This window comes from Epinephelus fuscoguttatus, linkage group LG13 (assembly GCF_011397635.1).
Source record: "Epinephelus fuscoguttatus linkage group LG13, E.fuscoguttatus.final_Chr_v1".
NCBI lineage: Eukaryota > Metazoa > Chordata > Actinopteri > Perciformes > Serranidae > Epinephelus > Epinephelus fuscoguttatus.
In genome coordinates this window covers 18,513,821-18,526,773 of record NC_064764.1, presented here as the reverse complement: position 1 = coordinate 18,526,773, position 12,953 = coordinate 18,513,821, and the positions used below count along the sequence as shown (strand labels likewise).

General features: G+C 42.0%; 2 protein-coding genes across 3 annotated transcripts in view; one reads left to right on the top strand and one right to left on the bottom strand.

Annotated features, from left to right (window-relative positions):
* Positions 1–5,292, top strand: part of bard1 (BRCA1 associated RING domain 1) — a 33,271-nt gene extending 27,979 nt beyond the window's left edge. The window contains exons 10-11 of the mRNA XM_049594144.1: positions 1,932–2,029; positions 4,788–5,292. Of these exons, the coding sequence (XP_049450101.1) occupies positions 1,932–2,029; positions 4,788–5,135 (446 nt within the window). The 3' untranslated portion in view covers positions 5,136–5,292. The remainder of the gene's footprint in view (positions 1–1,931; positions 2,030–4,787) is intronic.
* Positions 5,293–7,930: 2,638 nt separating this feature from the next.
* vwc2l (von Willebrand factor C domain containing 2 like) overlaps positions 7,931–12,953 on the bottom strand; it is a 38,054-nt gene continuing 33,031 nt past the window's right edge. For both annotated transcript variants that reach the window (XM_049595130.1, XM_049595131.1), the window contains one exon: positions 7,931–12,348. In XM_049595130.1, coding sequence (XP_049451087.1) covers positions 12,197–12,348 — 152 coding nt within the window. In that variant the 3' untranslated portion in view covers positions 7,931–12,196. The remainder of the gene's footprint in view (positions 12,349–12,953) is intronic.

Here is a 12,953-nt window from a genome sequence, read left to right as displayed (position 1 = left end):
TAGAAAATGAGTTATAGTACCACAGTCAAACCCCAGTCCCCACTGGTTGTCCTTATAATGGGAGGACAACCACTGCTCCAGTTGGCTTCATGGTTAATAAAGGAAGTGGGTTCATCTGGCTGTTGATTCATTCATCGACTCAGGAAGGAAGGGCTTTGAGATGTTTTCTGCATTCAGTCTTTGTGAGCATAATTAGCAAATGTGCTAATGGCTTCAGCAATAAGCGCCATCGTCCGGAGCGATTAACCCCAGTATCTCCCCTCCTCTCTGCCCAAGTCTCTGGCAGGGTCCCTGTGAATGAAACACTGTAATTAAGGGGGGTGAAAAAAAATGTAATTACACTCCACCCCACGTTCTAGAGACTGTGTGTGTACGTACTGTACGAGTGTCATTTACTGTGTCTGTATTTCTGGGACTATATTGTGACAAGGTGGACACACACACACACACACACACACACACACACACTCTTACCCTTATCTGTTCATGTCATTATGTCTTACAGCTGGAAGCAACTGTGTGAAACACTAAACTGCAGCTGAAGGTGAAACAGATGACACTGATGTGTGGGTGTTGCAACATTTAGACACTTTGGCCGCATTTCCACCAAACACTTTCGTTACAGTAACCTTGGACCTGTGTGTAACCTGTATGGATGTGTACCTTAACGATAGATCTGTTTTGCACACTGCAGACAGTACTCTTAATGTAGACAGGGTTGTTACCAGAGCAATAGCAGCGTCACTCCTCCATCTAGCTGTCTCTGTATTTCCTCTTCACTGATGATGTAGAGGAAAATCTGTGCCTCGCTGACCATCCATGGAACAATGCAAATTTTTGAGAACAAAGAAAAGAACAGGCTGGAGTGTTTAGAGCAGAGCAAGGGTGTAGCGATTACATTTCGAAACATGCTACAACTTAACCATATATGTTCTCTCTTGACCAATCAGCAGACTGCAGTGTTTCTACCTCCATCTTTAGGATAGAATTGGTGTGCTAGGTACCTCAACAGAGAGGTGACGAAAAAACAGTACAAAATGGAACTGGTTTTTTTTGGCGCCATCCACAACTTTTGACCCTGGAAATGCAAAAATAACTGTTCTGATATGACTTGAATTGAACTGAACCTGACTGCCTGGTAGAAACAAGGCATTTGCAGATGTGTATTAGGTCTGTGGAACAGTTTGCATCCGTCACAGTTGGAAGTCTCTGCACTTTCATAAGCAAAATAGTTATTCAGGCCAAGCCTGCACAGATCTGTTTCACATCCTCTATATTTTTATTTAACAGCAAACTGCAGTATTTTTTTTTTAACCAAATCTAGTTTCAGTGTATTCAGTTTTATAACTTTTAAATTGTGCGTGTGTGTATGTGTGTGTGTTTTTTAATATATCCCAAACATATGATATTCAGTAATAGAATGCTTACGGGGAGCAGCAGCACTGTGATCTGTCATGTTCAGAGGCATTTTTTTTATCTGTGACAGTGAGGGGTCATTAAAATGTGTGACTTTTTTCCCTCCGTATCTGCCTATACTTTTTTTTATGAAACTTTTCTGTCTTTCAAGATGCTTCATGTAAGGATTTAGAACAAAAGATTCTTTTCGAAGTCAAAAATGCCGGGATGCTGGCTGTCACACAGTTCTAATTTGACTCCGTAAAAGCTCAAGAGACGGAGAGAAAGAGATGATGCTCGAATTCTGTTTAAGCTTGAGATACTTAAAACGAGGGTTGCATCATTAACTCCATCATGCTGTGGGCATCTTTCTCTGTCAACAACTGCAGCTTTGCCAATACTTGAAATCTTCCAACTCGCGATAAAACAGACATGAGCTTTGTCATCCTCCCTTCGCAATTGCCTTGTCACACTCTTTCAAGTCAACATAATTAGCTGTAGCTTTAATTTTTTTCTCTCTCTCTCTTTGATGCCAGGGGTGGAGGCATGTCTGCAGGCAGGCAAGTGGATACCCGAAACCGAGCACGAAGCGGGAGAAGGCCCCCAGCGCAGCCGTGTCAACAGATGTAGCTTGGTAAATGAGAAGCATACAAACAAACACATGAAATAGATGAGTATAGATTGTCTAGACCCGCTGTCCTTGGGGAAGATTTCCTTTTCCAGACAGTGACGCAGGGTTATAGCAGCATAGAGTGCCATTAAAAGAACTCCCTTGGACTTTATCGTGTTTTCTGTTTTGAAACGTCGTTTTTTGACACTAATTGAGAGAAACAGAATGAAAATGTCTCAATGAATTAATTAGAAACACAAAATGTAGAAATGTAAAACACAAAATAATTAATAATATGAGTATTCACCTCCTTTGCCATGCCACCTATAAAGTACAGAATATCATTGATCCTGCAGCCGACTGTTTTAGACACATGGACACAAACACATGCGCAAAGACAAACAGAGAAGTACCATTTAGGGAATGCAGGGTTATACACACTATCCAAGGCTATGTTTAGTGTTATCCAAACACCATACACCAGCAGAACAAACACCAAAAACATCCCCACCTGAAAGCCTGAGGCCTGTACTACAAAGCAGGATTTGCTGTTAGCAAGGTAACGTCAGGGATAACTCAGGGTTTTCAAGGGTACAAGCTAGTTCACTTTTCAAATCAATGTGGTAACTTATGTTGAACAGCTAACCTGCACCCGAGCAAGACTGTCTTTTATAGAAAAACAATCCACACGCTGATAACTGGCTCCTGTAATTAGAAATGTAACATTTGGTCAGAGAGACATCAACAGTCATTAATTACTTTTCCACTCTCTTGGAAAAGTAATTAATGACTCTTTACTAAGGTAGCATATTTAGTCTGGCTTTAATTTTTATGTGAGATATCTAGAACAGTTGATCATCCAACTAGACAAGCTAAACAAAAAATGCTCCCTTAAGTTATAATAATACCTAATCGATTTTAAGCCTTATTTAATACCTGGAAATTATTTCTAGCGTTTCTGCATTTTCTTATTCTGTTGTAAGATTAAAATAGTTTTTGCGGTCTCCAAATTCTCGCAAGAACCAGACAGAAGATCTACACACTGTATTAAAAGTTCCCAGTAGTTTTAATTGAAGCCTGATGCCTGCCTGATGAACATCTCTGTTAGATTGAAACGTCTTAAAATTGAATTAAAACTACTGGGAGCTTTTCGTCCAGTGGGCAGAGCCTCTGTCTGACTCTTGCTTTAGTTTGACCTTTTGATCCAGCACCTGTAAAAGTTTTTTTTTTCGGATGTGCGTGCCCTCCACCCTGCTTGTTCCTAAATTTTCGCAATTAGTATCACTGTTTTAACTTGTGTAATATAAAGTACATCATCCATGGTTCTGACGATGCCTCTCGTAAATATGAGCCCCACCTCTTTTACATGAATGCGCTCGTGGCTGGATATAAAAACCCAAGAGCTGACTGAGCTAGTTGATAACCAGCTTCATGTTAGTGGTTATCCAAACAGCCAATGTTAGGTTTAGTGAAGCCAGATAACAGAAAGATATCCTGGCTAACTTGCCTCATAGTACAAGCCTCTGGTGTTATCAGAACGATGTTGTGGGGGATGCTCCTTTGCAGCAGGCTCTGTGAGGTTTGTATGCAGGGAAATTCTAGCAAAATCCCGGAGGAAAAGTTGCTGCAGTCTCTAAGAGAACTCTGATTTGGGCGAGGATTTATTTTCTAGAAAGACAACAACTCCAAACAAAGCCACACAGGAGCGTCTTCAAAACAGCAACATTAACGTCCTGCAATGGCCGAGTCAGAGTCATGACCTCAGTCCAAATAAGAATTTGTGGCAGGACTTGAACATTGCGGCTCCCTTACCAGTCCCCATGAAACTTGACAGAGCTTTTGCCATTTTACAAAGAAGAATGGGGACACGCTGCATTGTCTAGATGGCAAAGCTGATACAGACCTATTTACACACACTCAAGGCTGTACCTGCTGCTGAAGGTGCCTCTCTTTTAGTGTAGCTAGTTTACATAGAGATGTAGAAATTTGATTACAGTTGGACATCAGTCTTTTGTCTTTGGATTAATATCAACAATTCAAACACCATTGTGATTCAGTATAGCAAAGCAATGGAATGTGAAAAAGTCAGAGGTTGAATGCTTATAATATGCATTGTTTTGTGAGCAAATACCTTTGTATCTCCTGGGAGATATCAGTGTTTTGAGAGGCTTAAGAAGCAGATGAATACAGTGTTTGTGAGGATTTCCCGACTGTAGGTTTCTTCTGTTTGCTTCCCTCTTGTGCAGAGTAAAATGTCCACTCTAGGAAAAAAAATATCATCAATCATCATACATTAAGGACACACACATATACACAAACAAAAGTGAAATCCAACCAAAGTGTAGTCAAAGAACGATCTTACTAGAAACTCTTGAGGGAGCCAGTTTACACCACAGAACAGTTGGGCTCATTGATGCCGTGAATAGAACAGTCTCCAGCGGCCTAATTCACTGCTGCTTTAAACAGCAATGCTAAGTGGTTCAGAGTTTGCCTGGAGAATGGTGCTGATAAAAATGTCTCCTGGCTCTGCTGCAAAGAAGTAAATACAAAGCTTCCACACAGACACTTGGCAATTTGAGAGCCTAGATTTAAAAGAAATGAATCAGCATTTAAGTTCATCGTGAACAAAAGGGGGAGACTTTAATCCATTTGCCACTGTTCTCACAAGGACTGTTTTTTTTCCTTCTGTTTTAATGGAAGAATATAATAATCGTCTTTAGATTTCATTAAACATTCTCACTAATGCTTCAATTTGTTCTTTCTAATCATTCATCTTTCGTAGCTCCCACCGCTCTTCGATGGCTGTTTCTTCTTCCTGCTCGGCTCCTTTAAGGCGCCTCCCAGAGACGAGCTCACCAAGCTGCTCCGGGAAGGAGGAGGTCAACTCCTGACCCGGCAGCCCAAGCCCGACAGCGATGTGACGCAGACCCTGAGTGCCGCCGCCTACCATGCGCTGCCAGGCTCCGACCAGGCCCTCTGCACGCAGTACATCATCTTTGACCCCCAGGGAGCTCACAAGCCGGCAGTAGTGAGGCGAGGTAAGGTGTGGTGGGCACCTTCTACCTGGCTTATCAACTGCATCACAGCCTTCCGCCTCCTCCCTGTGTCGGACCCTCAAACATCAGTCTAAACATGCTTTTCATAAAATCAATAATCATTTTGAGATCTCATTTGTCCTTGAGTATGGTCATCATGTGTTTGTTTGTTTGTTTCAATGCACAGTAATTAAGTCGACATGAGTCTTATTAACAATAATGAAACACTGTGACTCTTTAAATCTAAAATTAAAATGCTAATCTGCACGGTTTGTTGTTTCTTTATTTATATGCAGTGTGATAATGTTTCTCACATGGTGGGTTCTCAAGGTGCTCCTCACTGCTCGGCGTCCCTAGAAAACCTCCACAGGGAGGCGTCCAGGAGGAATCCTTATCAGATGCCACGAACCACCTTAACTGATGAGGTGAGGGAGCAGCAACTTTACTCTGAGCTCCATCCAGTTATCCAGCCTCCTCCCTCTATTTCTTCACAGCCACACTGTGAAGGAAACTAATTCTAGCTGCTTTTATCCTTGATCTGATTCTTTCGGTCATTATCCAAAGCTGCTGGCCAAAGGTAAGGGTTGCAAAGCAGATCTACTGGGAAATTGCTCCCTTTTCACCACACAACTCCAGTACAATGCTTGCATCACGGCCGGCCTTTGGTCAGTCCCACTCTTAAAAGACACATTAATGCAGTTTTATCTGTCACACATATCTCTCGTTAATTTGACATTTTGTCTGTGTCGCGTGTGTCACACTCAGATCAGTTTCTAATGTGTGGTTTTAGAGTGGAAATACATTCCATAATCTGCATAAGTTTGCCTGGAAGAGATAATTATCTAATTATCTAATTGAGAATGCCTGTTTGAAACAAATGGAGAGAGTGGGTCCCTGAAAAAGATCGATGGAGATTCAATACAAAGTGTAGCATAGGAATAACAAAGCAATTAATTGTTCCGTCACAGCACTGGCACTTTCTGTGTCCACCTTTTGTGTACACAGGCTGTGTGTGCGTGTGTGTATGTGTGTATGTTCCCCGCCATCAACACTGGCCTGAAGGTATGTGTGCTTTAAGACGTCTTCTACAGGCCATCTCCCAAGATGCCATTTTCAATGGGATTAGTCAGGGATGCACCTAATTGCTATTGATTGCTATGTGCTGCATAAAATTGCTTCCCTTTTCTTGTCCACGGCGGGAGGTGGGAGAAGGCAATTAGTAGTACGGACGAGATAGAAGCACAGACTGACTTGTAATGAAATAGAATGGAGGAATGAACCTGTGAGTAATGCCCTTGAACTCACTGAGCATTACAAAACCATTAAGCACTGGTATCTTCTTATTTTCTCTCGCACACAGCCCCAGGAAAATACTGTACTTTTTATTTATTCTGAAGGGTTCTGCTTATAGGAAGCTCACACTTGCACAAAACAGATGAGATATTTCTCAAATCAGTGGTAAGATATTCCTCAAATCAGAGGTAAGGTTTCCTTAAAATAAAACCGGTTGCACAAAACAATAATCTTTCTCGAGGTTTCCTTAAAATGTTCACTTGAGTATTAAGCATTTTCTGCTTGGTTGCTTTTGTACTTAAGGCATTTCTACAGTAAGTTAATCATTGCACAAAAGACCTTAGCAACTAATGTAAGGGGAAAAAAAACTTAAGGAACCCCTGACTCTGTCTTAAACACAACATTGCCAAGTTTATGCCGTTGTTTTGTATTTGCTGTTATTTGTAAATTAAAAATTGAGCATAGCGTTAGTTCAGGCAGGACACAATGTCAAGCTCAGCTCACATCCCAGCTACATCAGCTGATAGCAAACACCCCAATCAACTGATGGAGCAGCTGATTGATGGAAGGAAGTCAGCTGATAGATCACATGATTCCTTTCTATGCAACCAACTCTCATTCAGGGCGTCCTATTGAAACTGCTCTGGCCTGTCTACTGTTGCTGCTTCCTCTGCAAGCCGCTTTGCAACCTGCCTCCACCCCAGCTCCTCCTTTTCATGCTGTGTCTGACTTATCAGTGTCATTTCAGTTTGTCATTGATGCTGCTCTGTTCTGTTACTGGGGGCCCTTACTGCTGCTCTCCCTGCCTTTCCATGTAGGCGCATGGAAGGGCAGGGAGGTTTGCTCTTTCAGCCGCAGGCTGGTTTTGTTTGCACGTGAAAGGGCAGACAGGTGTGCTCTCTCTGCCTTATGCTTTCCATGCAGGCACTTGGAAGAGGCTTTCTCCGTAGGCCTAGGAAAGGCACAGAGGCCCCAGGACAGAGCCATACCACCAAATATAATACTGCAAATGGAAATAAAGTTTTCTTTGACTTAAGTCTTCCTGACGGTATTACATTTAGTATGCTTCCTTTTACAGCATTTCTCCAGAAATAAATTTTCTTCCTCTGACTCTCTTTTCTTTTCTGTTTAACTAAATATAGGAAAACTTTTTGAGATGATAACAAGTATCACAAGTGTGAGTGCAAGCAAACAGTCTCCATGGGAACTGTTTTATTGCTGTAAAATCTCTTTCGATGCAGTAAATGCATTCATTTTTTCATAACAAAGGAAATCTCTTTAAGGAATTCTATGCAACACCCTTATGTAAGTCCCTCAGCCAAGGAGAAATTAAGGTGTTTTGTGCAACTGGCCATGTCTTGATTCAGCTGATTTTAATTATTGGTTGTTTTTTTGTGTGGTTTAAGGTCTTGGAAAAAGGCTAAACTCGAGGATATTTGCCCAGCAGCATCCTCTAGGGTGCAACTGAATTTGACTGCACAGGCTGTGCTCCCCATACAGTACATTCAGATGCCAAGAAATGCTGTGCTTTTCACAGTAATGAATTTCACATTTTTCAGTAGATGTTAATGGTGTTTTCATGCCACTGAAAGTAATTACGTCCGCAAGCATCAGTGTAATTCTGAGTGTACCGAAAGAAAGAACATTAGAAAAAGAAATCCACACTCACATTTGCCGAATAACACTTTTCAAGTCTATTTAACAAAATAGTTTTTGTCTGGATGAATAATACACATTTCCTCATTTCTTATGTCTTTTTTTTTTGTTTTGTTTTACTCCACCTCAGATTTCAGAATACACATTATACGTTTGAAGATATTTACATATGAACAACATGGGGAACACCAAGGGCTGTTTAATTCTTAAAAATGTGGACCTTTTATCTCTTGTACAGTGTAGGGTGAACCTGTGCGAGCATGTGTTCATATACAATCAAAGATGCTCTTAATTTTAAACAAATTTCAAATTTGTTATAGAAATGACACCCTCCTACTTTGGAGCCACGCATGAACAGACCCTTGGTGCCCCAAAAACTAATACAATTGATTGTATAATAACAGTGTTTCTCTCTTCATATTCCAGATAGTACTCTGTTGGTTTTCAGGCACACTTTATGTAACAGTTTTGTTGCTGAAAAAAAAAAGTGACAAAAAGAAAAGATCTTCCATAGTTTCCAGCTACAGTAAATCGGTGTCTCATGGAAAGAGCGAATGGTATACCTTTACAAAATGCCCATGTACAAGCCTGCGGTCTGAATGATCGGAGGACAGATGGAGGTAATCTGAAAAGACATTTACAGACAGACGTAAAGACTCAAGTTTCTCGGCAGAAAATGAACAAAGACAGACTGTGCTGCTGGCCTGTCCTTGAAACTGTGCAGCTTCACGTATTTGCAAAGAGAAATGTAATTTCCCCCCGGTTCACCCAGGCGGAGGCTCTCTGTGAAATGCCTTTTTTTAAATTGTGTTTTTAAACACAGCCCATTCTTTCAAACGACACACATAGGAAACTACTATATGTTAATCCATGTGGAGCCTAATTCATCCGGTTTAGTTGTCAATGACAAATATAAAAGTAATTTCCAAGCAGTCAACCCACTTACAGTGCAGAGCAACATGTGCACCAGTACAGTCTGGCTGTTTGCCTGTATCTCCCTTACTGGGGTGAAGAACAATTCCTCCAGTTTTCTTTGACTGTACTCGCTGCTTTGAATATATAATTTGCTTGTTTAATTTTATGTCTATTTTTGCTTCCCACCAGCAGCCTAGATCACAACTCTAAGAATTGCCCTGGACGAGGAAAATGCCACACTAGGCCAGTAAATTAGCAACTCACTTGCCCAAACAGGCACGTTGTAAAAACAAAAAAGAATTAAGTAGCACATTTCCTAGCCTTCTCATGTCTGTTGAAAGTTGCAAATACCCCATATTAATCGGGCACTCACAAGAAAAATGGCGGCAAGTAAAGACAAGTTTTATGAGCTGAAGCACAATCACACATTTCAGTTATCTTGGACAAAGGAGTTCAAATTCTGATTCATTTCCTTAAATAAAAATTAAACATGGCACTTTTAATCTGTTGTTATTTGATAACTGCTAATAAATACAACAATTTGTTTAAGGGCGAATATAAATTGACTTTGGGTAAGTAGAATTCTGACCCATTTGCCTGACCTGGCAAGAGAAAAAACTGGTTGGTCTGGATGGTTTGACTCTATGTCACCCTCTGCACTCCTACCTTCACTCTTAGCAGCAGCTTGTAGCATGCAAATTAAGGAGACGAACAGCCATGGCACCCCAGTTTAGTATAACAAATGCAGTGCTCCTCGAAGGCGTGGAAGGAAACTGAATCAGAACAACCAAACACGAAAATGAGTTGCAATGTCACATTGTCATTTGGATCAAATTGCCTTGATACTTCTCTCTCTGCCATTTTTGCTGCTTCTCCTCTTACTCCTATAAAAAAAAAACAGTGTATTTCTAGATGTGTGAATTCAATCCTGCATTTTTAGCCGTGACTGAACTCTGTGTGTCCTTGCTTACCTTTGTACCACTAATTCACCCCAGTTTTTAGAGGAATGTCAGAGGCTAAAATAATAACTAGTTCTGGGTAATCCATAATGTTAAACCATTGCACTGAGGAGTGCAAAGAAAGTAGCGCTTAACGCAGACTTGGCTGTTCATACTGTGTGAAGCCAAAGGCCATGCTTTGTGGATCTTATCTGGAACAGTAGCAATAAGGCATCTGTGGCGGCAGCAATGCCTCTGAGCCCTGGCACACTCACTTCAGTCTTTGCTACCCAGTAAAGTAATTCCAATATATTTTTGGATACATGTGCAGCCTGAATAATTATTTGGCATCTGAAGTAATTAAGATGAATGAAGCTCTTTTATTAATCCTAAAATGTCTGGAGCACGGAGGCTGTGATTGATAAACCGTAGATGTCAGTTTTGTTTTATGAGTCTGCGGACCTCAAGCCAGATAGATGAGGACTGTCTTTTCACACTGAGAGACACTAAATCACTGTAGCTTAATGATGAAAATGACCCCGGCTCCATTGTTGCACCTAGGATTGAACCCCACCCACTCTCTTTCAGTTCTGTAATTCCTCCATCAACCATGTGCTGCAGCTTTGGAATACACTGCGCACTATGAGATCCTTCCAAAAATTAGTTTTAATGCCTTTTACGGTAATATACCTCTTTAGTCATTGGTCTTTATCCTATGTTCATTTCTGTCTCATTACAGAGTGCTGGGAGCTGCTATTAAGCAGCCCATCCATCACCACCCAGGAATAGGGTCTAAAAGGTTAACAGGAACGGATTTTCTGGAAATGGAAAAAATTCCGGTGATGAATGGCACAAGCTTACTGGAATTCACCTTTGAATTAATGACTGGTATTTATCATCTCAAAAATATCGTGTTTTGGGCCCTGTTTGGGTGCTTTTTCTTTCAGACTGGACCACTTGAGGACCACTCTGCTCTGGGAAAATATCAAGGCAATACATTAGCCTGTCTCTATGTTATAGCCCTGACTATACAGCCGCACCACATCCGAAGAGCTGCTCTAACATATCGGGGAGGGGACGAGCTGAAAATCTATTACATAATCTATAACAGTGGGATAATGTGACAGCTTTGTATCTTAACAAGCCTTAAGGTTTAAGTGCTTCACTGGGTGCCGATCAGCATCCTGAGGCTGTGAGATTGTGGATGAATGGGGTGCGTGTGTATGCTCACATGGACAATGTGCACGTGAATGCTGCTTAAAAGCATTCAGACATATGCAGAATTCCTCCCTTTGTCTGCTGGTTCTTGTGGCGTGTGCCCAGTATGCAGGCTGCGGCAGCGCCAAGCACCCAGCTGGATGATTTATCACAGAATACTCCTTGATTAAGGGAAATTAAAGCAGGCTGCTCTTGGCTCACTAATTGCTTTGATAACAAGTTCAAGCAGTTAGTTAGCGGGAATATTTCGGAGGATATGGACCTCTGAGAGAAAACAATAACGACAATTAAGCCGGAAGAGGCTGCCCAAAGTTGTTGTTTTGATGCAGTGTTGCAGAATTTTACATCTACCCCTCTCATAGCTGCTTGCTGCCACTGTTCCTGCCTTTCCTCTCTCTACAGCACCAGCTTCCCCTGCCTGTGCTGCTACTATACAGAAACATGACTCAGCCGTGGTGTGTTGATCAATAAAATCAGCGTTTTGGCATTTTATAGCAGTTTATAAAATTGACAGTAGCATCATCTAAGTGTTAGAGGTGAGTTCCTGCCATAGCGATAAAAAGTCTTAAAGTCTTATGAAGACACAAACATTTATGTGTGATGTGCATCTTGTAAACAAGCTCTTAGAGTGAAGTCGTGAAACTCGAGCACACCTCTGCAGTGCTTTCACCGTCATCAATCCTCGTATGACAGAAAGAAAAAGTGCCGTTAAGTGTGCTTACGGTTTGTTTTTCCTGCTGTTGGAATATTACAACACCTGCGTGATTGTGACAGACGAGTACAACAAGCAGATGGCATACATACAGAAATCAACATGAGCAATTCAACATTGCTAATGGTTAGGAAAGAGTTCAAGGAGCTTAGAAACTTTGTGTGAGAGAGCAGCGAGTCAAGCAAGTCAACTTCTGAAAATATATAGGACGATTAAAACTGGAGGGTGGAAACAGCCTTGAGACAAGTTCCGTCATCTTCTCGGTGGCTAAATTTGTGTTTGTGTGAAGCTTGTGAGAGCATCTCGTCGATGCTATGCTGTCTCAGGTTGCTTAGGAATTGTGCTCCTGCCCTGTCAATCATACAAAATGGTGCAGTAGGCAGGGCCTTGCCTGAGCTTTTCCACCATCCCCAGTGGAGTCTCTCTATGACAACGTCTGGCCGTTGAGGCACTCCCGCCGCAAGCACTGCGCTGGCTTCCACCAGTCTCCGTTGTGGCAGCGGCAGATGGTGCAGTCGTCCACCTTTACTTCAATTCCGGCTGGGATGATCGTTGTTCCAGCAAAGCAATTTGGACCTGCCGCATGGGAAGGGAGGGAAGGGGGAGAAAGACAGGAAAGAAGGAATGAGAACGACAAGAAATGGATGTGGTTCTCCTGAGGGCTTCTCTTTTCGGAGGGGTGGTGGAGTGATGCAGAGAGCTGCAGGGAGTTAGGGGAGTCAGAGCAGACGTACAGATCTTTTCACGGGCATGCACCGATGGGCTTGTTTTTGCAACACTAAAGCGCTTTTGTTAGTCTCCCCTTCTCCCTCGACATGGAGCGCTTTGCATCCTAATGCGCTGCGAGCAGAGAAGCCTGCCAGGCGCTGGCTTGGCAGTACAGAGAGGCTGGAGTACAGAGAGAGACAGAGGAAGAGAGAGAAAGCTGCTTTGAGAGGCAGTAGGGAGGATGGTGTTAATCACTTCAGTCTGTATGAAAAGGCCACAGAACTCCTTAGCAATTCCTTACGTGGTTTCTCTCCACACACACACACACACACACACACACACACACACACACTCTGTGCCGACTTCCAAAACAATAAAGAACTTAGATGAAATTTGACATCTGATTTATCCTTGAAACACTGTAGGATTTACCTGTGCGGATCCCTTTTTGTTGATAAAATTCCTTTAATTCT